Genomic DNA, 27,665 nt, shown 5'->3' with positions numbered 1-27,665 from the left:
TCATAGTGTCCTATATGGTGTCGACCAAGGCAAATCTCACGCCTCAGTGAAATTGTATCACGTCGCAATTTCCATTTGGCTACAGGCAATTTGACGGTCATTTTTGACCGGTTTGCCGAGCATTAAATTTGGTAAAACAGGTATCAATCGAAAGTTGACTCTGCACTGATTACGAAAATATAAACTTTATTCCGCTCGTGGCCCTGGAACTCCCACAATCAGCCTCGAATTTTTCATTGTTATGGAGATTGGCATTGGGACGCAACAATGCTGTCTGGCGAAACGAGAGAGTAGCTCAAGAGAAAAAGAGCCAGACAGCATTGTTCAGCATTGTTCAGCATTTACAGCAGTTGCTATGCTTGGATATGAAATAGGATTACCATACGTCTAAAAAGTCCACATGCACACCAGTACAAGTGTGGCCCTCTAAACCAGGGGTCTCAAGCTCAAATGTGCTCGCAGCAAATTTCCCAGTTTTGAATGACACCGTGGACCACAGCAGCAACAATAGGGTGTTCACTGTTCAATGTCTTTCCAAGTAGGCCTTATTTAAATGGACCTCACAGACTGGCATTCCACACACTTCGTCAAAATATGATTTACTATTGTACTATGTTCACGCCTGGCACGAAAAAACAACAACACATTTTTTAAATATTTGAATACAATTTATGTTGCACTTGGCATAATCGGTCAAAATAATGAGTTACAGACAACACGTGAATAGACAAATAATGTATAATGACATCGTGAAAGCTGTCGCGTTTTTATTTTGCAGCTAGCGGACATCTGACGTGTCAAGGTTGTGGGTAGCCTATTTTATAATGTAACAAAGATTGATCTGATATCAAAGCATTTGAGAAGTGCAGCCTATAACCCGGGCTCCGGGCATATTCTCCTGATAAACAGGTTATTGATCATATCATTACCAAAGTCAAATTAAATCAGCGTCAGATTTACCTTCGAATATTGGAACAGATCAATAACAGCTTGAATTTAATCAACTCGATTCATTCATTCGGGTAATGTTTTATCATCATGAACAGGTAATCCAACATAATAATAGCTGGTCTTCCACCGCATGGTAACTTTTGAAAGTGATTATTATACTACTACGCTATCTCGCCACATATACGCTATATGTGGATTTTGCCGATTTTCACCACTATAGCGTGGGGTTGGAAATCGGTAAACGCTGTACTCTCGGGTGGTAAATTATGCAATAACACCTTTCGTAAGGACGAAATTTGGGTCGAAAACACCTTAACGTGAATATCCAGATGTGGTCAGAATCAGAAACGGCATACTTCTACTTTTTCAAAGTACTCGAGTATGTTCGGTCTTCTTGCACTACGTACTCGAGTGCTTATAAAAAATCCAAAACGTTTGTGTGTTTCGCCGATTTTCAACATAGCGTTAGGTTTAAATCAATAAACACAAATTTGATGGCGTAAATTTCACTTTCATACCCTTCCAATGAGTCAAATACACCTTATTGGATATATCCTAAAGGTGTATTGATGTGTGTTGTCGCCATATGTCCCAGAGAGGTGTTAAACGAAAACAGAACCTATTTTCACCTACTGCAAAGGTGTGAAAGTTGGATTTTTCACATAACAGCGGAGTTTTCCTGATTTACACCCCCGTCTGGATATATCACCATAAGTATCAACGTATATCTGACTCATTTTGGGGATTTACACTCCACAACCGGATATATCTACTTGAACATTGGTGCATTTGTCTTATTTTCACTTGTAGGAATGGCGTGTGAGCACAATTACCGCCCGGAAAGTGGCGTTTACTAATTTACACCCTACCCTACGTTGTAAATGTGATATATACACCTCTATTTTCGAGCCATGGACTCGTAGCGTAGCAGTGGACGCATTTGGCTCAAAGCCTGGGGCGCTTCAGATACTCCATTGATATTCGACGCGTGCGTGAAATAAAATACCTTAATGATCTCAGACCCACACATATCTGGCTTTTAGCGACCAACAGCATAATGAGTTTTGGCTCCTTGACAAGATATGAAAGCCGCTAAATTTCACAGCGACACGCGATGCGATGTAGTTTTTGCAGATAGTGTGGCGATAGCAACGAATTGCCACCAATTTTTGCTGTTTTTGCCTAAAATTTTGTGTAATTCGCGACCATTCATGATTTGCTGAAAATTCGTGTTTACCGTGAAAATTTTAACTCAAAATACTCGCGAGAAACGACGTGTTTACCTAGTAACTTACGACAACGGTGTCTTTAAGCCAGCTTGATCACTATTTATTGACTTTTATTGAGAAGCTGCGCATAATGAGCCGCCTTTTACAGGGCTGATAGGACGAATAGACGCACTGCGTTTATTTTCATAGCAATTTTAGTCGAGATCGATGGCAAACTTGGGCGTTTAAGTGCAATTTCGTCTGCGTCGGTATGTATGGATGCGCCCCCGAGCGATGGAGCTCGGATTTCTAGGATTCTAGTGATTTGCGCCCGGATATTGCCAGCACCCAAATCCAGACTTGACCTGGACAACATGACATCATGACAGCAAATTGGTGATCGCTTTGGCACCAGAATGAAAACCTGTGGAGGCTCCCTCGCGCTCTTCGTGTCTGAAAAATGTTTGGCATCGACGGCTGGTCTGGGACAATTTTCCGATCTCAAAAGGCGGAAGCAAGTCCACGGCAAGTCCAAAACATGGCTATAATACGAGGCTTGAAATATCCGCGTTGCGTTGTCTTGAGATTTTAAACGTTCCAACCAACCTCTGCAGAGCGGCTCGTGAATGGGGACGCATTCTGACACCACATTGTGTTGGTAGGCGAGCGCCTGTGACGACACAACGCAACCGAGCAGCGTCGTCAGGAAGAGCTCGGAAATCGAGCGGCGTCCGAAACGAAAGCTACAGTCGCCCTGATTCGAGTGATTCGGGGCATTACAACCCCGGTTCGCATTCACACGAACCTGAACCTTTCAGGGACTCGCACGCGATCCCTAATCCCTAGCAGCTCATCTTGAAGAATTTTTGTATCATCTTAAAATCTCACACTAGTTGTCGTTGCTTAGCTCTTCGTCCGTATTTTTGTACAATTTTTCTTCTGTGTTGCTGCATTGTCTCATTGTATTTGTATGTTATTCCTCACGCGCACTACTTCTTCAAGTTGCTAGTTGCTATATCCGCTGCATTGTTGCTATGGCTGAATTTCCATTCATGTTATTTATAATTCTTCATTATTGCGTCACAATTCGCCATTTGGTTTTGAATCCATCTCTGTTCTGTATCCTTTATCGTGCCGGTTGCTCTTCATAAGAGGCACGCAAAAAGTTCTTCGTGTCAGTAAATATGAATTTACCGTTAAAAGCCGTGTTCAAGTTTTGTACCACCAATCAGTTATTCTTGAATAGTTATTATGTGTATTGCAGAATAAAATGGATCCAAATTTCCATTTCTATCTGCTCACTAATTTGCTGAGACTGACAACTTGTAAACATTTCGAAGTTACTTTACCCTGATTGACCTTACTACTCTAACTTTTTATTTATTCCCAAACCCCGACAAAACAGCTTCAAATAGCACACCCCTATCTGTTCATTACATCGCATTGTGTGTCTTGTATATCACATTGCGTGTGTGTGTGTGTGTTGGACAGATGAAAACATAATCTGTCGATTGATTGATTGAGTATAAGGCAGATTTATACATGCTTGTATCATTAGGCTGCTGTTATTTCATCAATTCAAATGAGTTTGCACAGTAGGATATTTCACTTCCGACGCTCATTTTTGTAATGTGAGTCGTGAAGTTTTACCAGTTATGAAGCGAATCTGTCTGATGATGAACCTGATTGAAAAAATATAAACTAGGCTATCAATCATTTAGCAAATTTGTAGATCTCGTGAACTCCCTCAAAATGCTTCGCAGACCTCCAGTTGACAGCCACTGCTCCACGCCCGTACTTTTTCTCGCTATGCTGCAGTCCCGGACGCAAAACTGTCGGCTGTTGCAGCTGAACCCTCAACTCTGGTGTGGTTCTGATCTGTCCGGCGTTTGATGTCGCTTCCCATCGATTTCAATCAGCGGCGCCTTTCATGTCGACACGCATCGTTTAACAACATCTGGAATATTGATCGCACATGCAACGCACGTAACAAAAAGAAACTCCATAACATCGGACTCTGCCCGCAGCTCAAACGTCCCGACCTATCCGCATTCGAACGACACTGAAATCTCTCTCGGACGTCGCGAGAAACTTGCAGCGTTTCGAGACGGTCGGTTCTATAATATTTGGATCGCGAGATCTGACGGCTCAACTGAACTTATCTGCAACCGACCGTATTTCAGACGATCACCTTCGTTATCTATGCATGAAACAGATTCACTGCATATTTTTTCTGGGAAAATTCACATCTCGCGACGCTGCTTTCATTACACACCTGATATTTTCACGCCTACATTATTTTACCTGAAAACCGTCGATTTTGCGTGTTTGAAATCTACAACGGCTCGTGTGTCATGTCAAAATGGTGCGCGTCAGTGGCCAGCGATTGCCCTTGACCCATTGTGAGAATTTTCGTGTTCATTTTAACGTCGATTATTCAAGAAGATCTTCGAACACAAAGAACATATTGACATCACACATAAAAGCAATTCTTGGAATATCTAGACATAAAAGGGCTTTGATGATACTCGGACAGTTCAAAAGTGGTCGCCATTTTAACGACGAATACCTAATTGCGCAGTGTGGTGAGATAGCGCAGTGGTATAATCCGCGGCTGCAACACCAATGGGTGTGGGTTCGAGTCCGACCAAGGTCGACTTCCGAATTCCATACCTAAGTGTTGGAGGTTTACCTAGGCTCCTCCTCGCCACCTCATCCGCGTCAGTGGTGTCTTACAAAAGCCTAGAGGTGGGCCGTGCTATAAGTCGGCAGGTACGGAAAATAATAAGAGTATCGGCTGGTGTAAATGACCATAGTAGTCGAAAAACACCATGAATACCCCAAAAACAAACAACCTAATTGCGCCTTAGCGTCATGTAGCGGAAGGATTCGTGAGTGGACACTAACAGTATTTTTAATCATCGCCTTTTTATCAAGCTCTGTCAACACCCTAAAAGCCAGGCCTCACCGTAGCAATTTGTTTCCGCTTCGCCTGGTTTCGTATTCGGTCATCTACTTCCGCTCACGTGTCTTAGCCGTTCTACCGGGGGTATCTAGTAGGGATGGTGTGAACCTCTGAAAGGTTCAGGTTCGTGTGAACGCGAACCTTTTTGAAAGGTTCTGTGTGAACGCGAACGTTAACCTCGTGACGTCACGTGACGTCATATCGCTAATTCCAGCCATACATTTCAGTGAAGTGATAGCCTAATTAATGTGCTCGTTCATATTGACGTTCTAAGCGTCGCCAAATGTATCAACTGGGCCAATCAAATGATATAATAATCCCATAAAACCAATATCTTCCGTCGCTTTGCCAATAATTTCGACGAGGACTTGCAAGGGAATATAAGATAACGCCTTGAGGTCTATGCCAGACCGGACAACGTATTCGGCGTCTGAGTATTGCTACGTTGATATTGAACAGAGCGTAGAACGGGTTTCTATACTTTCTACCGATATTACCCCATTAACAAGTTATACGGCAGTAGCCAACGCCCCTATCGCCAACACCCCAATGATACAATAAACATAAGAAGTCAAGATTAACCCTATACGCCTGCTACATTTTTTACATCAGAGAACGATATCAATTTCATCGACTGGTTGAATAAGCATCATTCGCTGACTAGTCTACATGTAGTGTATTTCGCTCTTGATGTTGTGTGATTGCGGGTCAAGATCACAGCAGAAAGTCACTAAATATTTACAAACGGAAAGCCGGATATTTTGAGCAAACTTTTGTAGAAGTAGAAGTAGCGAAAATCATATCTACTTGAGTAAGTACCAGAAGTAGAGGAAAACTACTTGAGTACTTCGAAAAAGTAGTACTTCGTTACTGACCACCTCTGAAAGGTTCACAGTGAAGAACCTACCTAGGTTCGTTTTTGAACGTGAACCTATAAATTTCTAAGGTTCACACACAGAACGCGAACGTGGACCTGACGTTCACACCATCCCTAGTATCTAGTTCAAGATATCCGTGACTTCTACGTGCGCGTGTGCGACACAACGCCTTTTCGAATGTATATTCAACTTTATATTCCTTATTAAATTCAAGATCGACGACCACAATCAATCTGTCTTTCACACAGCTAGCCATAATTGAAATTGATTATCAACTTCCTGTAGAAGTAGCCTATTATGGGGCACCACCGCAACGAATCATAATGGGTTGAGGATGTAGATCAGCGCATCAATCTTTGGAGTCGGTTTAAAACGTCCGGCCTCGACATCATTGTACATAATGTAGGAGTCACATGAATGGATTGCATCATTGGATTGAATCTTCTGACATCTTCTGCCTTTGTATTTGGAGGCTTGAGTCGGATGCACCGGTCGGAATATCTGCGCAGATAGATTGACTGGGGCACGGCCTAGCCACTGACGATGCAACAGTGCTGTGCAGTATGCATGTAACGTATAGGACTTTTATAGATCGTCTGGGTTTCGTAGCATGTGCCCGTGGGCATCGCTCTTATGAGTTTCTTGTGCCGTATTAATCTTACATTGCCACAGGATAGACTGGTGGTGTTGTCAGTACCGCCGTATTACGAGTCTTCTTTGAGCATGCGGCTGTCGCGAAGAGACGAGCTCGGGAACACACCCGCGCTCCCGACATCGCTACGAGTATACGCCGTAACGGGATCGCTATATGTATATTCATCAGCCTATTTCAACTTAATTTCACATATTATATAACCGATATTTCTTTTCCTATATGCCTATATTACTTACTATTTACGATGTTCTTGTTACTTGTTCTTATAAAATATTTCCTGATTAACACGCATTTTCAAAAGTAATGGTGGTCAGACTTGCTTCAAAGCCGCTTTTCGAAAATCTTAGCTTGAAAAGTGCCACAACACAAAAATTCAAAAATACGAATTTATGACGTAACTCAGAAATGTAGGCTGTCGGATGAAGTTTCTTATTGTGTGGTGATACGGTGCGTCTCCGCCTGGGCTGCAAGGTATTTGAAATCAAGTTCCAAGTCATAACGATTGCCTTTCAGCCTTGAGCAGCTATCAAAATGCAGGAGCGACTTACATCTCTGCCTAAACGTGATAGGAAGTGCGGGATTCACACAGCGATTCGAGCACTCCAGAGGGATTCGGCGTTTAAAAGTTGTTTTGGTACACTCACAGTGAGATTTGTCATGACGAAAATAAAACAGTTTATTCCTCTCTAATGGTTCTGTGCAAACTTTGTCACTATTTGAAAAGCTGACCAATTAAAAACGTCTCCCTAGGGAGACGTAGAGGTTGCTAATCGACAAGCAGCCCGGTTTGAAACGACCATCGTTGCCAAAACAAATGTGTGCCAGGAAACAGAGGCTCAAGTTCCCGCAGATTTAAGTTACCAGAAATTGGATCTAAAAGTGAAGACTTTCAAGAAGAAATCTCATTCACACAGCAATAGACAACGCATTCATTTATTGTTATATCGCCCCATTGTTCCTCGCCTCAAACGAATTGTGATTGTCTATTGTTGTTAGCAGGTAGCGCGGATACTTCTGTCTGATATTCGGTTCGAACCGCGGACTCGAATCTCCACTGTCCGTTGTTCGGTTTGATTCGATGCTTCTTGCACAGCCTGTCACTGGACGACGTCACTTCCTCACCTTTGCACGTTGGGCAATCTTCTGCGTGATCGGAACTCCTCACGCATGACATCCACTTCCGGTCTGATCTCGAATCAGACGACCTGCAACGACAAACGTCTTTGTCAGCATAGGACTTATTGACTGGAGATCAACTATTTTAAGCAAAGGTCTTATTTGATCTCGTCATACGAGTCGAAATGGAGCGATTCGAGTCGAGTCACAATGTTGCGACTTTGCCGGTGGCTTTGCTCTTTTACTATGTTCGTCAAAGTACTGCGGATACTGTCAACTGTTCAATACTCGACAATCATCGGCCGCATTTAAAAACTAACTAATTAGACCTTCCGGGGAGCCCCAAAGCACGCTGGGAACTGCTTTATATCATATTTAACCGGCACATCATAACGATACCGTGATTTACACGGATCGATCCAGGCCTTATCTTTTAAATTTGAATTTGAATTTGGCTTTGAAAATACCAACCCGCTCATCTCTGTGATAAATCTCACCGCTGTTGCTTTTCCGGGATCGCGACAAGCTGCTTTTCTTCCGCAATAGTTCCCGCAACAGGGTCGGGCTGGTCGACTCGTTTACTGAGGACGCGCCGAGTTCGCAGAGAAACCTGCACAAGACGTCGTCACGTTCTGCCTTTTGCTTATACTGACTCTCACCCACCCCTAACCGGTTACGGGGCGCCAACCGGCCTCTTGTCATCCTCCGGAATCTCCGGATGGCGAGCTTAAACTTTGCCGGGAACTGGCTGCCGATGAAGGGATAGAGAATCGGGTTTACTGCAGAGTTCAGATACGCCATGGTCATCACGAATCTACGCATGTCGCTGCACACCTACATATAGCAAGGATGTCACACACTTCTTATCATCAGGATAACTAACTACCGCTACATGAGAAACATGTCACTGCATACTTGCATAAACAGATGCAGTCAGCAAGTTGTACAGCCTAAGTGCGCTACTGCACGCACAGGGCTGTGGAGTCGGTAAAATTTAAAAACTCCGACCCCGCATGACTCGAATCAAGTCATATGGCTTAAAAGTCAGACGACCAAGATCCACATGTTATTGAAATTTCGAAGAATAGTAAAACAACCACACTATTGGGATTACGTCTATTGGTACTGGTACTTGAAACTGCGACCAGAAACTGCTAAAAGTAAGGAAAATTAGTATATTATAAATGCGGACCATTCGATATCACCAAACAAAGTTATAAAAAGTGGAATGAACAAGAGTTCAACTGGCAACTGATCAGCCAACACAATGACTTGGACTCGGACTCGAGTCATAATACCATGACTCGGACTCGACCCTCTGCTCGCTGACTTGGACTCGGACTTGACTCGGCGGTGAATTGAAAATGACTCGATTTGACTCGAGTCAAAACTATAAAAGTGAGATTGACATGTGACTCGGAGCCTTGTGACTTGGTTACAACCCTGCTGCTAATAAAATACGTGAGTAACTGTACAGCTACATGATACAGTCACTTCTTATTAGCCAAAATATAGGACCTAATGCGAAGCTTCGAGAAGTTGAGACAAATTGATATGGTACAATAGCCTACAATACCCATCTACACATCCGTTAGAATATCAACGAATATCAACGTTCAATTTAAATCATACAAGAAGGTTGGCAAAGGTGAGCGCTGCGAAACGTAAGCATTGGGCCGCCTAAGAAACAGAGACACATTGCTATTTAGTTAAAACTTCTACTACTACTACTACTATTACAGTAGTACTACTACTACTAAAACAACGTAAGCTGTGCTTGTTCAGTTTGCGGTCAATTTATTTGTGATTTAACAATCGAGGTTCAGTGAAACGTTAAATTAGTGAATGAATGGTTGCTCTCACAGTCTAACAAGTGACACCGGCGTATCTCGAACAATCTGAACATACACAAAATACAGTGATTTATTCGACACCGTGTACTTGATAACTTGAGTTTGACTCGTAAATATTGCTCCGAGTCACGAGTCAATGCACATTTTTGAAGCTACGAGTCAAGTCACGTCAAGTCATTTTTCCAAAGTGACTCGAGTCGAGTAAAGTCATACGAAAAAGTTGACTCGAGTCTGACTCGAGTCATTCCAACACTGGATTACTACACTTGCTTTTATGCTTCAATATGTATGTTCTGCAGACAAAAGAATTGAAAGTAATTAGAACTCAAAGTATGATACTCCGAGTATCATACTCGGAATTGGAAGTGAAATACAAATACCACTTCTAGAAAGCGGAAAATATATATCATGTCTTTTCTCCATAAAGCTTCACAGGTGATCTGCTTAGGCGTAATGTTCCAAAAAGATGGATTTTCCAGATTAGCACGACACGTCATGGGCTGCTAGATGACGATAGGATAGGTAATTGCTAGATTGCGAAACGGTAGTTTCAAACGTTATGGTGGGCCACATTTACTGTGATGGAATATTTAATATGGGTGACAATGTGGTGTGAGCGGAGCCATAAGCAATCCGGTACCTAAGTTATATTCACTGATACTTTCGTGAAAACATATATGTCATATTTGCCACTCCATAACTACTGTACGCGAAGCGCATCAAAATTTCTGGGCTTTACTTGAGTTTGATGAATATCAAATGTACAAGCCATTTGTGGTACAGAGCTTCAGAATAACGCGAAACAATAACTTCATATTGATCCACCCTGTCACTGACGTTCGCTAATGATGATAGTCAGTCGAAAAGCTTTTAGCCAATAAATTAACAATATGAAGTTATTGTTTCGCAATATTAAATGTTGGTACTCCGTGAAAACAGCCCCGAAATTCCTCAGGCTATCTTTGGTATTGGGGGATTAAACTACTTCTACTTGCCAAACTGAAACGCACGCAAATCGAAGCAACCGCCTCAAGTTTTCACTCGACAGCGTAACAGTTACAGAGCGTATCCGTTCACCCAGCCGTGCAGTCACCTGTTCCGATCCAACCCGCACGGCATCCATGGTCGACTCACCGTAAACGAGTGAACTCTGACCCCGCCCAATCTGGCGACGTTCCAAACGTAGTAAGGAGAAAAGCAAACGACGTACGATACGACCAACAGCGCCACCACGAGGGTGGCCCGTCGTTTGCGAGCGCCTCCAGTGTTACTTTGCTGCGACACGGCGCTCGGTTTGTAGATGTGCAAGAGGATTGATACGTAACAAACGACTGGAGAGAGATATCATGGTCGTTAAATTCCTAATTAACCAAAAAGAGCCGCAAATCTCTCACCTATGACGAGACAAGGGATGAAAAAGCTGCTGAAAAAGGTCGCCCACATCCAACTCCGGAACGCTCCGGTTTTTCGAGTCCGGCAAGTCGCTGAAACAATAGACCCGAGTCAAAGCTCTATTCTGTGACGTAAAAATGGCAACTGACTGAGAGGGTCGAATTCCGGACAGACGGACGCGATGCAATATTCTTGGACGGCTTCCACCGGACTCTGGAAACCGGTCGCATCTGGCAAACATCCGGATATCCGGTTATTGTCTCAAACCAACAAACAAACGTAAACGTACTTGGAAATGTTGCCGCTAGCGGCAGATCAGTCGAGTTCAGTCCTGAGAAAAAGTTGACCATGGATTATCTCAGATAGGTCCGGAACACGTGACTGCACGGCTGGGCGCCCAGAGTTCAGGACTTCTGGTAGCTTCGAGAACAGTCTTTTCCGATACTGTCGACTGGCCGTATTGTGGCTGAATTTCTTAAAACTGGCCTTAAACGAAATCCACTGACACGCTTAAAGCGCTTTCGACAAGTCTTGGGAATAGCCATATGTCAAATTCTCATTGAGCCAGAAAGATGCTTCTACACTCTGCACGCGATTTTTCAAATTAGCGACCAAACCTTATTCCAAAAGTACTTTTCATGTTGCAAAGTGGAAATGAAAGAGAAAGTAGTCAAAATAGACATCGACTTGTGCAAGTACTACTAATACGTAGGGATTGTGCAGTTCTGTTTGGTTGCCCAACAACGCAGTCAGCCCATCTATTCAGAGCTTAGATATCTATGGTTTGATATGTAAATCGCATAGCAAGCGGCAAATAATAATTCCGACCTTCCTCGATCGGACGTAGTTGGCTGATGATGCATTCGTTGAGCAAGTTCGGGTCGCAACCTGTAAAACAAAATCCTTTAAAGAAACCTGTAAAGAACACAAACAGTAGCTGATTACCTTCGCTCTGGTTGCCTGGGAAGACAGGCTCGCATTTTCCGTTCTTCTGCGTGTGAAGTGACGCGGGATAACTGACGATGGCCACCCCGATTACCCTGAAAACGTAAATGCCAGTGCGTGAGCTTTGGGGCGAATGAGTGACGATCGGGCCATAGGTTAAGATCATAGAAAAATGACAATATGTGAATCATATGATCATTTTCATTATGGATCTAGTCTTTCTTGTTAAATACGGTCAGATAAAGTCTTTCAACGCCCCACTTAAATGAGACCAGCCGTCAAGATAAATGTCATCCGCCAGCAGGCTTTCAGGTATACCCAGGCATAGTTATTTTGAGCATTTCTTGATTCAAAAACTGCCAAAAACAAATTTTGAATTGCCAAAAATAAGGCTTTTTGGAAAGCATTTTTTAGCAAATATATCAACAATACGGTAACTGAAATGAGTATAATAAATCGAAAAAACGGATGCGTATAGCAGCATTCATAAATTGGGAAACCGCCGACTAGCTGCTAGGGTCCCCTAGAGGCCTATGAAAATCTTAGAGTCGAGGTCATGTAGTCGTCACCCACGAGACCTGCATTTAGCTCAACGCGCATAACAAGCCAAATCACTTACACATTTAACATACTATTGATTGCTATTGATTGTAGATTTGAAGTACAGATTCGGATCATTAATGTCATTCAATGACACGATGGCGCTGATGAAACCAGGCAACTCACCAAACGACTAGGCTGATTTTAAAAGCGAACGACTTTGAGCGTGCAGTAGATGCTGACAAAGCTTTGTAGACAGACACGCAACGGTCGATGCTCATCACCATAAGGAAGAGACCGCTCATCTGGAAATGAGAGACGATTCAAATCACGAGGTCCATCATACCATCAATCAGGCTTGGACGAGTAAATAATTCTAATTGTAGAATTCGGGTAATTGGAGTGAAACCTACTCGAGTATTCTGAAAAGTATAAATGTTCCAGACATAGTTTTGCCTACAAACTAAAACTCTTATTGTGATTCTTCATGCCTTTCTTAAACAATTTCGTTATTCTAATTCCAATCTAATTTCGAAAACAATGGCAATTCTAGTTCTAATCTAATATGTGATAAACTGTGCTACTATACAATTCTAATGTAATGTAATTTAACAAAAACTGTAAAGCTATAATACTAATTCTACTGTAGTTTTAGAAAAAGCTACAATACTCATTAAAATCTAATATATGGGAAGAAGATGTGTAGCTACAATTCTAATTCTGATATAATTTGGGAAAAACTGTGTAGCTAATTCTAATTCTAACGTCATCTATGAAAAATCGTGTAATTCTATAATTCTAACATTAATCTAATTTGAAAATATCTCTGTATATCATTATAATTCTAATCTACCTTGAAAAGAACGGGTAATTTGAATTGTGATCTAATTTGCAAGAGGTACAAATTTCCGGTCGTGCGTTACTCACGAGGAAGTTCAGATAAAAGGCGAATCCGACCGCGAACTTGCATAGAAAGTCACCGAAAACCCAGTTCAGCGTCACCTCCGTTGAGATGGAGAGTGGGACGAGAAGGAGGAATACGAAATCAGCCATCGCCAGGTTCAGGATGTATACAACTGATGACGTGTCCTGAAACAAATATACAATGTCAGTCTTGGTTAAAGAATAGTCAGATTTGGTACTAAAGTCGAATTAAGCTTGTAAAAGATCTGTCAACTCAAAACTAATGCAAGTACAAATATAGTATGAAGATTTGAAAGTAGCCAAGCAAGTACATTAGGTCGAAGGGTCGCATACTCTGAAATGTATGAGTTGAGTATACTAGGCCTTGCTTAGCGGAAAAGGTAATGGCAATGCAGTTTCCAAGTAAGTAAATATAAAGTGTGAAACTATAAATAAAATGAGTATTCTAGGCCTAGTATTGCTTCAAAAACTTCAAGCTGTGAAGTAGAAGGAAAATTGATCATCAATCATAACCAATTTAGGAAGCAGTTCAATTATGCAAAATATATTTGGGTGGTTCGATAACTAGAAGTAATTTTTTACTGGCCGCCTCATCGCCCGGATTTTAGAATCAAATACAAGTCATAAACCAAGCCAATTAGTTTGGCATCATGTCTAATCCATGTCCAAGTTCCATAATTGCTAAAATTTGTTCAAAATTGACAAGTATCAGAAATTTGAAGTCCAAATACAAATCCAGCTTCAAGATAATCATAAATTCACATCTATGATCGATAGCCGATTATCGTGACATCACAGTTCCAAATATCGTGATACATCACCCATACCCCAGCGCAAGTGTGATCGTGTATGGATTTTTGTATTACGGAAAGGACTCGTTTTAATTACGAGCCTTCTCACGCGCCATTAATATTTAATGCGAAGATCCCGCGCGCTTTATGGATGAAATGAAGGCGTTTTCATTAAGAAGCGGCTTAGTTAGGGCTGTCTTACAGCGTCTAAAATCGCCGCATGTATCGCCCGCGTCCCAGATACGGTACGAAATGTCTGTCAAGTAACGTATTCCTTCCCATGGCGGTAGCTTACTCGTGGAATGCTCAATAATTCACTACCCGCTCCTAATTATTAATGAGATGTTCTATACGCGGAGGCGACCAGTAGTACGAAGTACTTGTTCTTTGTAGTAAAGTAGGTACTCAAGTTTAAATCATTTTAAAATACTTCTATTACAACTATTTCAGTTTTCTGGGGACGTGTATATTTTCGGAGTACTCATATAGGCATTGCCTACTCACACTGTTTACTCAAGTTCTTATGTTTTAAGAATACTAGGCCCGGAGTACTTATAGATTTCAGGAGTACTGGCGTAACTTTGGCCTGCCTGAATTATTTCATCAAAATCGTTATGGTTTTAGGATAATTTTATTTTGCAGTTTGCAGTTTCAGGAAAAAAATAGAGTAATCTTGCAACAATTAATGAGCTATTCTTACTCAGCGCCTGTCAGTGACGAATTACTGGTACATTTTCAGAGTACTCAATTATGTGCTCAAGTTTTTTATTATTTTAGAATACTTCTACGTAGACTTTTTAGTCGAAACCAGGCCGAGAATATTTAAGTTTTTACTGACTTGGAAATCTCTATGAATGAGTACAAATTGAGGACCTTACTTCTACTACTACACACACTTTTCAGAGTTTATGGCAAAACTAGACCTATATAATACTTAATAATGAGCTGTCAGTATAACGGAGTAATTGTGCTTTCCATAGTAGGCCTACCCAAGTAGTTATGTTTAGGGTTAGGGTTGGGGTTTTAGGGTTAGGGTTAGGATTAGGGTTAGGATTAGGGTAAGAATATGATTTGAGAGTACTTCCACTTTGACTTCAGCTTTCTCTTTTTAGGCGAATTTAGGCCCAGAATATTCACTTGTTTTACTTACACGGTCATTTCTACAATTCCACTAGTACTAGAGTAGAAATATACGGTGTAACTTCTGTAGCGTTACCATATATTTATATCCGAAAGAGCGGACACGTTTTACAAGTCACAAAAGATAAAGTAGCGGACCAGAAAACGGGTAATTTAGAAATGATTGGGTTGATTAAAGAAAAGGTTATTCTCCTAACTCGACTCTCACGTGAAATAAGTTGGCGTTGAGCTGTTGGTTTTTTTAAAGTCAACCTTGCCGTCGCAATCCAGATTTCGCGTCATTTATGGCATTTTTAGTTGTCTGTATGCAATCACCTGACTCTCAACGCTATAAAGAAGGACGAATTTCCAGAAAGAACGACATTTGGGCGTCCTCGGAGGACATTTTCGAATTCTAGAAAGAGGAGGGCAAATGCTACTAAAGGATGATGTATGGTACCCCTAGCTAACGATGACTGCGCTGATACCAACCCTATCCAAAACATCATCGTTTGGGCACAACTATAAGCTAGATTACTTACTGATATAGTTGCTTCAAAATCGTTACTTCTACTGCTACTTGAGTACCAAGGATGACTACTAAGACCAATCCTGCCTGTTATATGAAGTACATCAAGTGACAAGCACGCTACGGGGGCGCTTTAATTCGTAGCAGCGTTTGATAAATAATTAATAAATAAAAGATTGCTCCTTGGGAGTGAACTTTCGGAAAATGCGTGCAAATTCGCACTGCATGGAAATTCGCTGTCATAAAAATCGATGGCTGAGAAGTTTCGGTTGTTTACGCATCCGCCGGATGTCTTAATTAATCCCTGTGGGAATAAACAAAGAAATGAAATGTAAACAGTTTGCTGTTTGTGAGAGATTCCTTACCCGAGATACTGTCGTTTTACTGTACATGCGTGGGTGGAAAATTAGGTGTATTTATTAGACTTCTACCATATCGTGGAGTGTAAATCAAGTAGATGACACTTTCAGGTATCAAACTGTGCTTTCACACCGCATCCAATGGGTGAAAATGAGTCAAATACACCTATACTTTTGGAGATATATCACAGGGTGTAGTGAAATCTGTTTGCGTGTAACTCCTTTTTTGGATTTCTTGAGGTGGTACTCGAAAAATCACCACACTACTTGCGATATATCTATTTGAGGTGTATTTGACTTATTTATACTCACGGAATGGTGCGGAAGAACAATTTACCATCTCGGCATGGCGTTTCATAATTTAAACCCAGTGATATGGTGGAAATCTCAAAAATACATCCATTTTTCCATTTACAGTGTGGTCGTATTTCTGCAATCTTATAGTTTGTTTCTTTGGATTCATTCCTAAGCCTATTTTGAGCTTATACCGATAACAAGCAATTCACTGATAACACCGACATAATTCGCCCGATATTCAAAATCTATGACATATAGGGCATGGTTCCGATTATAAACCCGGACCCCGTACATACGGAACTGCACACGGCCTTAAATCACGGCATTCACAATTTGGCTACTGATCGCACCTAATCGCCTGCGGCCAGATAATGCATGTCATCACAAACCATGCGTTTTGTGTGTCTTGATCTCCTGCGGAACCCCTGACGCCGGCTCGTGTAACCCCTGGTGTTCCGTGGAACAGCGGTTAAGAACCGATAGAGCATTTCCATCCGTTGCTATGCTTGGACGTGAGATATAGGATTACCATAGGTCCAAAAAGTCCACGAAAGAAGTTACATTTTGGGCTAAAAGATAGACGACTGGTTACGCGGGACTCAAATCTAAAAAATGATCTTTTTTTAGTCAACACTGATGATAATATAAGGCGACAGTGGGTATTTCGGAAGTGAAATGGGGGGAAATGACCTTTTTAATATGTTTAGTCAACCGAATGGAATGTGCTCCATAAAAACGGTTTTGTATTCTGCTTCAGTACCTTTTGCAGCCTGCGAAAAGTGTCCTCTTTTCCCAATCTTAAAATATGGTACCCCTACATGAAGGGAACTATAGAAAGGGCTGCATCTATGCCAGGGCTGTGGAGTCGGAGTCGGAGTCGGTGGAGTCGGGGTCGGAGTCTGGCCAATTTTCGCTTGATGAAGTCGGAGTCGGAGTCGTGAAAACTATAGTGGCTGGAGTCGGAGTCGCGGAAAAATACTGACTGGAGTCGGAGTTTGTTAAAATGACCCTGACTCGACTCCGACTCCGACTTCTTTATCATTCATCACCTTCAAAAAAATTTCCGCGCTTCGCGCGATCATGGCATGCCTGCATAATATACAGTTGCATGACATAATTGTTATCAATTTTATAGCGTATAGTAATATAAGAATTGTTTGCAATGTTACCTACCTTGGTTCGCTCCTATCGGACGACTAAAAAAAGGTTATCAACATTCCAGTTGGCTGTTCAATGTTTCGTTAAATCTGATTTGTCTCTTTGGCCGAAAATATTGGCCACCCCTGATATAGATAAAATTGGACATTATTTGCAAATTCCAATTCAGTTGTATAGAGGAAGAAAATCGCAATATGCATCTTCGCGATGCAGTCACAAACTGATGCAATTTTTGGAATTATACCATGATACTGTGACAGAGCAAATGCATGGGTTGGTTTTATAAAATTGTAAAATTGATGTAAATATAACCCAACGATGCTTCCCACTTGACAAAATTTTAAAAATATTTGTAGTGGAGCTTAGCTGCTTGGGTCGAACAAATGATTAAGAAAGACTGCAAGTCATATAGTACTTGAATATTGAACTAATTACATGTAGACTAGACATAGGCTATACTATTTGACTACTTCCCAAATTCAATGACCAATGTCTATTAGTAGTAAGAGTATGTGCGCTTGTAATCAGTATAGTGTGTAATGAGAAAATTAGTAAGTTAAATCTCTGTATTAGTTGTTGACTCATACACTTCAATTTTTTATATACATTTTAATTATACAGGATTGGATATATGTCATGTTTGAATGAATCATACAGATTATGATATTAGAGAGTCAATGTTATAAAAACTTATAAAATATGAAAAAAGGAAGGATATTTAGAAAGGCATTTTCTCATGTTAATTGCATAGTGCCAGTGCTATTCGAGCTGTGCCGCAATGGAACAATTTTGCATGCCACCGTTAATCAGATGTTTGCATATGTTTAATGGGTATATGATAGTCATTTAACCGTCACTTGGCATATAATTTTCGAAGTAAATTGGTAATACTGTTGGGAGTCGGAGTCGGAGTCGGAGTTCTGTTAAGAAAATAGTCAGAGCCGGAGCCGGAGTCGGAGTCGGTACTTTTAAAGACTCAGGAGTCGGAGCCGGTATATTGAAAATCTGTGGAGTCGGAGTCGGAGTCGGTGGTAAAATTTACCGACTCCACAGACCTGATCTATGCACATGTGAACTGTTATTAATAGATGAATATTCCCAGTCTATCAGTCGCAGATGATATAGTTATATGAATCCCTACCTTATCAGAGTACTCGAGTAGGTTTTGCCTACTTGCACAACTCGGTGTTATTCATTTTACACTACTTCTATACTGCCCCTAGAAAGGCTCAAGATTTTCAGTCCTAGGATACTTATATATGTACTTGCTTTGTAATCGCTACCGTTACTTGCACTTGAGTTGAGATGTACGTTGTTACTTCTACTTCTACTTGACTACTAACGATGACTACTTTACAAACAACTAGAAAACAGACGTGGTCAGTTGGTATGAATATTGATGCCGGTGTTTTATTACGTGATGTCCTTGCAGCCATTGATAGATTAGAGTCATCGCCACTCACAGTAGCGTATAGCCAGTAGCAAGGGGATGGATTTTATGGTTCGAAAACCATATTATTTCAAACTGGAAACCCCGTCCTTTTGAAATGCAGATTATATCGACAATACTTCTTAGCCCATTCAGCAATTCAGTACGTCGTATTATCAGTGCAGAGTTGCTTCGGAATTGAATCTATAGTTAGTTGTGTTATTCTACTTCGTTAGTTGCGGATTTCGAGGGTCGTTAGGGAGTCTATATTTTCATCGAACCAAAATACATAACAAACGGCAGTGATGGTGGTACAGAAAATATGCATGCGCAGTATTCGGTATTAGATAGGAATGATCGAAAAGACCGTGAAGGTCATCTAGTCTGATCACACCAGCATCAAACAGGTACACTTGACTCTGAACAGTCTGGCTGTAAAGAAATGTTTAGTTAAAGGAAAATAGAAAAAAAAATTAAACAATGGTGGCAAATGATCAATGAAGCAATGTCTGGGCGAGGTAGGGCAACAGTGTTAGTGTAACGACGAGAGGTGATCAAGTAAGGCTTTTTTGAATCTATTATAAGGCAATTCACGGATATGTGGTGGTAATGCATTCCAGATGATAGGTCCCGAGTAGTCGATAGATCTCTTAGTTAGGTTGCTATTGGGTGGGGGTAAGTAGATGTTTCCTTTAGACGAGGATCTCGTGTAATGGGAATGGACATGTTTAGCAGGTATGAAAAAGTCATCAAACACAGGAGGCAGACTGTTGGAAAAATATTTGTGAACAACTTTTGAAACGTTAGTTTGATCTCTAGTTGCGAGTTTTTAAAAGTGAATTGTTCCAATTCTAGTTCTATTCATACCATTTGGAAAGTGAGTAGTGCTAGTTCTAGTTCTAGTTGCACATTTGAAAAGTGATTACTTCTAGCTCTAGTTCTAGTTCCGAGCTTTCAAAAGTAAGTAGTACCAGTTCTAGTTGCTACTTTTGAAAAGTGAGTAGACCTAGTTCCAGTACTACTTCTTGTTGCGCCTTCTGGAGAGTGAGTTCCAATTTTAGTAACGGATTATAAAGGTTGTTAGTTCTATTTCTAGTTGCGTTTTTCAAAACGTGAGTGGTTCTGGCTCTAGTTCTTGTCGCGCATTTTGACAAATGCAGTAGTTCGTACTGGTCAGCCGCCGAACAACTTGTCAGTTAGCTTTCGATGACCAAACCACTGGAATTCTAGTCGAAGCTTTATGAGAGCGTCGCAAACTCAGTTATAGACTCGTTAACAAGATTGCGCATTCACGTGACGCGTGACGCTCATGTCAATGTCTCATGTTCCGGAGAGTAATCCGGTTAGTCGCCTGTTTCCCCCGAGATTTACGCCAAGTGAATTAAATTTCATAGCTGTGTCGCATCGAGCGAACCAGGAATATTCCGCGACGCTTCTGTAATCGACATCGCATTACCGAATCAATTTATTTCCGAGAATCCGCCCGGCATAATAGTCCATCGAACGCCTTTCGCGTGACTGTGTGATCGAGTTACAAAGCAAATACAACTATAGACTGTACTACTCGATTCTCGACATTCCCAAATCAGCTTATAGAATTATAGCTACACAGTTTGATTCCAAATGAGATCAAATTAAAATGTCTATGAATGACTTAGAGGTACACAACCTCAGTTGTTGAATTGCAGTATGATTGATTTCGCAAATACATGGAAATCGGATTCCGAACTAAAAAGAAATACAACAAGAATCACGTCAGGGTCCTATGGAATCAGAGACCATCTCTCACAAGCACGTGAATTGTACATGCCTGATGAACATGCTTGGGTCCTTTCACACGACACAGTTAACTTGTACAATGTTCAGGAAAAACTCGAAATTTGATTAGGATTACAATCGCTGGAGTCGCAAAAACTTGGAAATTAAATCAAGTTCAGTTCATATCACATCACATCAAGAGTTCATTCCGATAAGCACGCGAATTTCAAATGTCTATACACCACGCTTGGCTCGTTTCGCGTGATACAGTTCCCCTGCAATTTTCAGAAAAAAATACAAATTTAATTAGAATTAGAATTCGCAAAAACTTGAAGATTCAATTACAGTCCAAATTAAGTCAAGTTCATGTCATTAGAGTTCATTCTCATTAGCACAAGCATGATGACAGTACCCTGTTCCAATAACTTCGCTCCTAGCAATTGGAATTGAGCCAAATTTGTTTTGCATCGTTTTTTCTCAAACAATCTAACAATTTCATGGTGCTTTCAGCCAGTAAAATAGAAAATGTTTATATTTATGCTTATTGAATAAATCCAAAATTTTTATACTCCAATAACTTCCCTTGTAGTGATTGGAATTGAGCCAAAATTAGTGTGCATCGTTCTTAGGCAACCTTACAATTTTATCAAGTAGCCATCTAGTTTTTTAACGTATTTTTAAACAGTCCAATAGACAGTCGTACGTCATATTGAATATCCAAGAAACCACATTGCTTTGTCTTCAGTACTAAAGGCATGGAATTTTTTTGTTATATTAAGTTCGACTTAGAGATGATTATTTAATAATTTTTTACGGCCCCTCATGTCCCCAAGGGTGCAATGACCCGCAGGTTGAGAACCGCTGGCCTAAGGCTTGCAGATTGACGTAAGGGTTTAATCGCCACGTTAGTACATGTTAAAGGGGCCCTGCGCTCTAAAAATGATGTGGTCTCACATTGAAGGTAAAAACGAACAAAAATTTTTGGCAGCGGCCATTTCCTTCAGAACGCCACCGTAATGGAGCTGCAATTTATTGAAATTTCTACAAGACTATCTTAGGCAGTCACGCAGAGAACGAATTTTAGATAGTTGTCAGCCGATGTTATGAAGGAAATGTGTCTAAGTTTCGTTCTCTGCGTGATGAAGACATCGTGCCATGTAACGGGTTAAGCAGCCGCGGCAGCTGGTCTTGTAGAAATTTCAATAAATTGCAGCTCCATTACGGTGGCGTTCTGAAGGAAATGGCTGCGGCCAAAAATTTTTGTTCGTTTTTACCTTTAATTTGAGACCACATCATTTTTAGAGCGCAGTGCCCCTTTAAGAACAGTTGTAATGAAAAATCACCTGATTTTTGTCCCGTCCCACTAGAAACACGAAAATTGTGATCGCATTCCCGATCAGACCCAGCCCGACGATCAGACTTTGGGCTGCCGCAGCCACCACAGTGGAGATGTGTCTAAAAGCAAGATCTTGTTACGATTATATCGAGCCGCGTCGCTTAAATACATAAGCCGAGAAGAAAATTTATATCCCGCGGCACGCGAACGATAAAATGTCGCACCAAAATCGACTTAAATGAGTCAACCTGTAGAAGCATTACTATCGGATAAGAAAGTTTGGGATTTCTTCTAAAATGAAATAGTATTGGAAACCCCATGAAATTGTTAGGTTGTCTGGAAAAAAAACGATGCAAAACAAATTTAATTCCGAAGTTATTGCAGTAGCAAATTTCGGATTTCTAAAAAATAGTATTTACGATTACAAATTCTTTCTTTATTAGTTGTAAATTTAGCCACCGTAAATACATTTTTATATAAAAAAATTCCAGACTACAATACCTTCGCTTCCAATGGTTGGAATTAAACCAGATTTAACAAACATCGTTTTTCCATACAACCCAACAATTCCAGGAGGGAGCCCGTAAAATTCAAACAATTTCTGTTTTACTTTTATTTCATAAATCCAAAATTTGCTTCTCTTACAGCAATGCTTCTACAAGCTAGAATCAAGCCATATTTGGTGTGCATCATTTGTTGTAGGCAACCAAACAATTTTGTGAAGTATAGCCATTGAAATTTTAAAAAATAGATTTTTGAACAGACCTTACAATCATTTGTTGAAATTTTCATCATTTCAAAACACAACATGACTGGGATATAATAAAACGATAGAAAGGCGTCGAAACGACTTGGAGTGGTCTTTGAAATCAGATGTAAATAAGAGACAGACACAGTGGATGAAATGTAATGAAGGATAACTTAAAAGGACAAGCAATGAGGTCACATGTGTCGGCAGGCGAAATAGATACATCTGATCGTATGAGGTCCTATAATCTTGAGGGATGTTCAGCATTTATGCATTTCAAGAGACCGAGATCAAATAATCTGTTGACGCTCGAAGTTTCTTGGATATTTCCACCGCAGTGCTTGGGAAGCGGGAATTGCTGCATTATTTATGAATTTTACGGCGATAAAATCTGGTCATGTCGATATCACGACTTCGTATAGCGGGGAGTTCAATTTTTGCGGTAATTTCTCCGATTTAGCGGAAAATAGCGCGACTGCGTCCAATCGATATTCCAATGCGAGATTACTAGTTGGACTTTGGATATTTGGTGGGATGACAGGACCCATCGTAGAAGAGTTTTAAAAGTAGAAAAATTCAGCAGTTCCAAATTAAATCACAATTAGAATTATGCCTACACGTTTTTTTTTTCTCATTTTAGATAACAATTATCGAATTCGCAAAAAATTTAAAATTAAATACAATTCCGAGTTCGCCTCATATCAGATCACAGTTCCTTCTAATAAGCATGATAATGGCAAATGTATGTACTGTACAGTTGTACACCGAACTTGGCTCGTTTCTGTAGCCTTTTCAGGAAAACCAGAGATTAAATTAGAATTAAAATGAGATCACGAATTAGATTGGACTTAGATTACCTGCACTTCGCTCTATAGTCTGATTATAGACAACGAGAATTAAATATGTTGTATACCAATAACTGTACCACCAAATATTATGATTGTTGACAAAATGTTCTTTCGAATTCTCTACTAGTTGCTGACGATTACTCCTGACGAGTGTCAGCCTAAAATATTCGGGTTGATTTCAATATGAATTAATCAATTGTATAATGATGTCTTCTGTGATCATATCGTTACGACCGCTGAAGCTTTAGGCTATTCGCATTGCTTTGATATCTGACACCATTTTATCTCGCAGTGTAAGAAAACATTGATCGTATCTACCAAGACTTGTCAGATTCAAAATTTGACTCTGAAACTTTACGCGGTTTGACGTAAAATCAAAATCTTCAACTTACGGTGAGCTCATTTTCGTGAAGACATGCAGGATTCTGGCTGAAACTGATCCTTATTTACAAAGTCTGAAATATATACAAATTTAAAGCGCGGTGAAAACATTCAGCAACATTTTGAATCCACTTTCTTAGATAAGAAACTGATTTTTGCGACGTAATAGAACTCAATTGTATAATATATTCGTATTTTTATAAATGCGTACCCGAATATTTACGCATGATACTCGTCAGTGTTAATCGTCAGCAACTATAGTAGAGAATTGGAAAGAACATTGTATGTCAGCAATCGTATCACAAAATATGACTGTGGTCAGTGGACATAAAATGCTCTTTTAAATTCTCTGCTAGTTGCTGGCGAAGTCTGAAACTATTCGGGTTTATTTCAATATGAATATATTAGGCCTACTCAGTTGTATATTGAATAGAGGTCGATTTTAATCGTATAATATCTACAGTCGATACCATACCATGAAAGAAATATTGGTATCGGCCACAGGATAAAAAATATAGGCGATTTTCGTGATGTTACCGCATAGTAAGTCGGAGAACTATAGTCTGCGATTGTTAGACTTGGAATATCAATCTATTTTCTCTTACAGGCTACATGATATGTATAGGGAGTCATATTTATAGGGATATCTAGATATGCCTGAGTCAGATAATTTGCTAATTTGCACCGATAGACTTGGAATATTGATCTATTTCTTATAGCTAGCAAGTGTTTATGGAGCCTTTCTAGTTTATTTCATGTCCAAGCTTAGCGCTGGCTGTGAAGCTGTTCACATGAATGGTCTTACGTGTTGAAAACTCGCCTTAAGCTCTAGATGCTATATGTTTTAACAATCGGTGAAATTGATCGGTTTTATCAGTATCGGCTCAAAAATACGATATCGTCCGTGTTCTAATATTGAAATTTTGTACATTCAATAGTCTATTCTTTCAAAACTGGCTCTATCGTTCCTGCAGACTATATACACTTTCACCTAAACCCAGCAATGTGCGTCTACACGCCTCGGACTAAAATACACCGCATATATTCGGTCGAGAGAATATTTTTTCCCCAAGAAAATCCGCGTCTGATTTCCAATTATCTTTTCGACATCTCCTCTGGGATAGAGATTGATTCGCTGCTCGGAAACGTTTGTTATGTCACGATTCAGCTGTCAACTCTGTTTGATGGCTCGCCCAAAAAGCTTTCTTATGCTTCCGATATGGATGAACATATAGCAAATCGAATTGTAGACCAATGCAGGCTGTGTTTTGTAGAACCTCTCATGTCGCGGTTTCATATGATGCCGTCTATATATACGAGGCACACGCTTCAGCGATTGGCAGTGATGTCACCAGACATAGGTCGCAGAATGATGCGCTTTGATGCGATAACGACTCCCCCCATGAGACTCGATTGTCGACCTAACGAGAACAGATCAGTTCGATTCTTCATCGTATAGTCTGGTTGCTGCGATTTCGATGAACCTACCTACATAGTACTTGATGTATAAATATTTTGTTGTCTGATGCAACATTCTACTCACTGTGTGCACCCAATGTGCATGCCTCCTATTTACATCTTCTGGACAGACTTGCCAAACAATAGAAACTTTTCAACTTCACCACACTCAATTAGAATTAAAGTTATACTTATTCACTTTAAAAAAAAATAGACTAGAATCAGAATTAGAACTAAACAGTTTTGCGTAGAGTAGTGTAACGAGACAGTGTAATGGTGAAGCGTCCTCTCTGTCGGTAGGTCGTGTGTTCGATCCCCGCCGGGGGTCATACCAAAGACTCGAAAATTGGTGTCCGCAGCTATCCTGCTACGCGAAGAGCAACCACGGATAGCATGGAAGAGAAACAAAAAACGGAGGTGCAGACTAGGTCACCTTACGGTCGTATCGCATCACTGTCGTCAAAGCACATACAAGAATTATAAGTATATATAGACTGGCAGTTTTTTCACACTAGACTAGAATCCAAATTGTAACTACACATTTTTTTCAAATTAGACTAGAATTCGTATTATAGCTACACAGTTTTCAATTCAAATTTAGATTACATTTATAATTACTGAATTCACAAAAACTTGGACATTGAATGGAAGTATACTACAGTTTGTCTCAAATCAGAATTCATTCCCATAAGCACGATAATGACAAATATCGATCTGTTAACCAAGTTTGGCTCGTTATCAGTTCTCCTGTAGTATCTTCAGGAAATTAAGAAAATAGATCAGCATTAAAATGAGAGCAGAGAAACATGTCACGAATTAGATTAGAGTGAGATAACCGGAATTTCGACTTAATTATTCAAGTTGGAGAACTATAAAGATCTATAGTTGTCTTGCCCAAGTCTTGTACTAGGTCCATGTAAGCCTACGATAAGGCTTCTCCAAGTCGTTTCGACACCATCCTATCCTTTCATTATATCGCAATCTTATCACGTTTTGAAGCGATAAATACTTCAATAAGTGACTGACTGACCATAAGTTCTGTAACGACACCCGAATAGCTCCATTTATTTATGTTTGCTTTTGCGCGTTTCGACATATGCAATACGGGGACCAGTCGCCTTAAATATGTAACAGGTAGTTATATAGAATACAGCAATGCTGATATTACTGAAGAAAATAACCGGTGGTCATCATCTCGGAACTAATCCACGCGATTTACGCATAAATCCCTAAACGAAAACTCTAGAACAACGGTTCTCAACTATTTCTAACGTAACGAACCCTTACGCTCATCTGTAAGCCTTCTGGATCCCCAAATTTTCGACTGATACTCACTAAAACAAAAATCTACCATGTTACACTGCTATAGGATACTGGTTCACAAAATGAGATGTGCATCAACAACAGTGTTAAAAGAACACAGTCTGGCATGATATTCAGACAAAACAAAAAGATGGTAATGAATCACCATTTAAAATTACGATTTCGAACCCCCACCTGCGTATACGCCACTGCAAATCGACTTCTGTGATCGCGTCAAATTTCCTGTAGCCAATTATGTCCGAATACGTTCGGGCGTGTGTCTTGACCTCTAGCGAACCCCGGCTAAGAAGTAAGAGAACTACGGCTCTAAAAGATTACATAAGCCTACTTATGTTAACAATTCAATGCGCATCAAATCGCATTGACTTATCCCTCAGAATCAATGTATCGAGCTAATTATTGAGTATATGCCTGTGCGATTCGTACACGTTGAAAATCATAATGTATCCGGCAACTTTTGATTATTTCACTGCGTTTCCGTACATGAGTGCTTTTTCCGAATTACTGATACTTTTAGTCCAAGGCGCTGTTGAATAACTATAACCCAACATTCGTTTTCCTCATAGCTCGTACTATAGGACATGGTTCTTGTAAGCCTACAGACCACCACAGGCTTGTTCAAAAATAACTTTTTTTGGGGGGGGATTCCAGCCATTCACTGATTAAATTGTCAGGTTACCCTGAAAAACGCTGCACACCAAATT

At 40.4% G+C, this 27,665-nt stretch overlaps 2 protein-coding genes across 3 annotated transcripts in view; both read right to left on the bottom strand.

Annotated features, from left to right (window-relative positions):
- The window catches only part of LOC145452005 (frizzled-10-A-like), a 297,630-nt gene that overhangs the window by 61,062 nt on the left and 208,903 nt on the right, over positions 1-27,665 (bottom strand). The window lies entirely within an intron of this gene.
- On the bottom strand, positions 7,575-25,858 carry LOC145452014 (nociceptin receptor-like). 2 transcript variants are annotated; one of them, XM_080330233.1, is made up of 13 exons: positions 24,192-25,850; positions 22,211-22,322; positions 13,431-13,592; positions 12,690-12,808; positions 11,964-12,058; positions 11,847-11,906; positions 11,308-11,349; positions 11,168-11,248; positions 11,021-11,110; positions 10,761-10,957; positions 8,437-8,607; positions 8,271-8,383; positions 7,575-7,862 (listed from the first exon to the last, which is right to left on the bottom strand). In XM_080330233.1, the coding sequence occupies exons 1-13, from the start codon at positions 24,200-24,202 to the stop codon at positions 7,622-7,624; spliced, it is 1,494 nt and encodes a 497-aa protein (XP_080186359.1). In that variant the 5' UTR covers positions 24,203-25,850; the 3' UTR covers positions 7,575-7,621. The 2 variants fall into 2 exon arrangements, with proteins under 2 accessions (XP_080186359.1, XP_080186360.1); XM_080330234.1 differs by having other exon boundaries at positions 7,722-7,862; positions 8,245-8,383; positions 24,192-25,858.

The sequence above is a fragment of the Botryllus schlosseri genome, chromosome 12 (assembly GCF_051294905.1).
Source record: "Botryllus schlosseri isolate E-star chromosome 12, Bs_hap1, whole genome shotgun sequence".
Taxonomy (NCBI): Eukaryota; Metazoa; Chordata; class Ascidiacea; order Stolidobranchia; family Styelidae; genus Botryllus; species Botryllus schlosseri.
The sequence above is the reverse complement of the archived record's forward strand: the minus strand, read 5'-3'. Positions and strand labels throughout refer to the sequence as shown.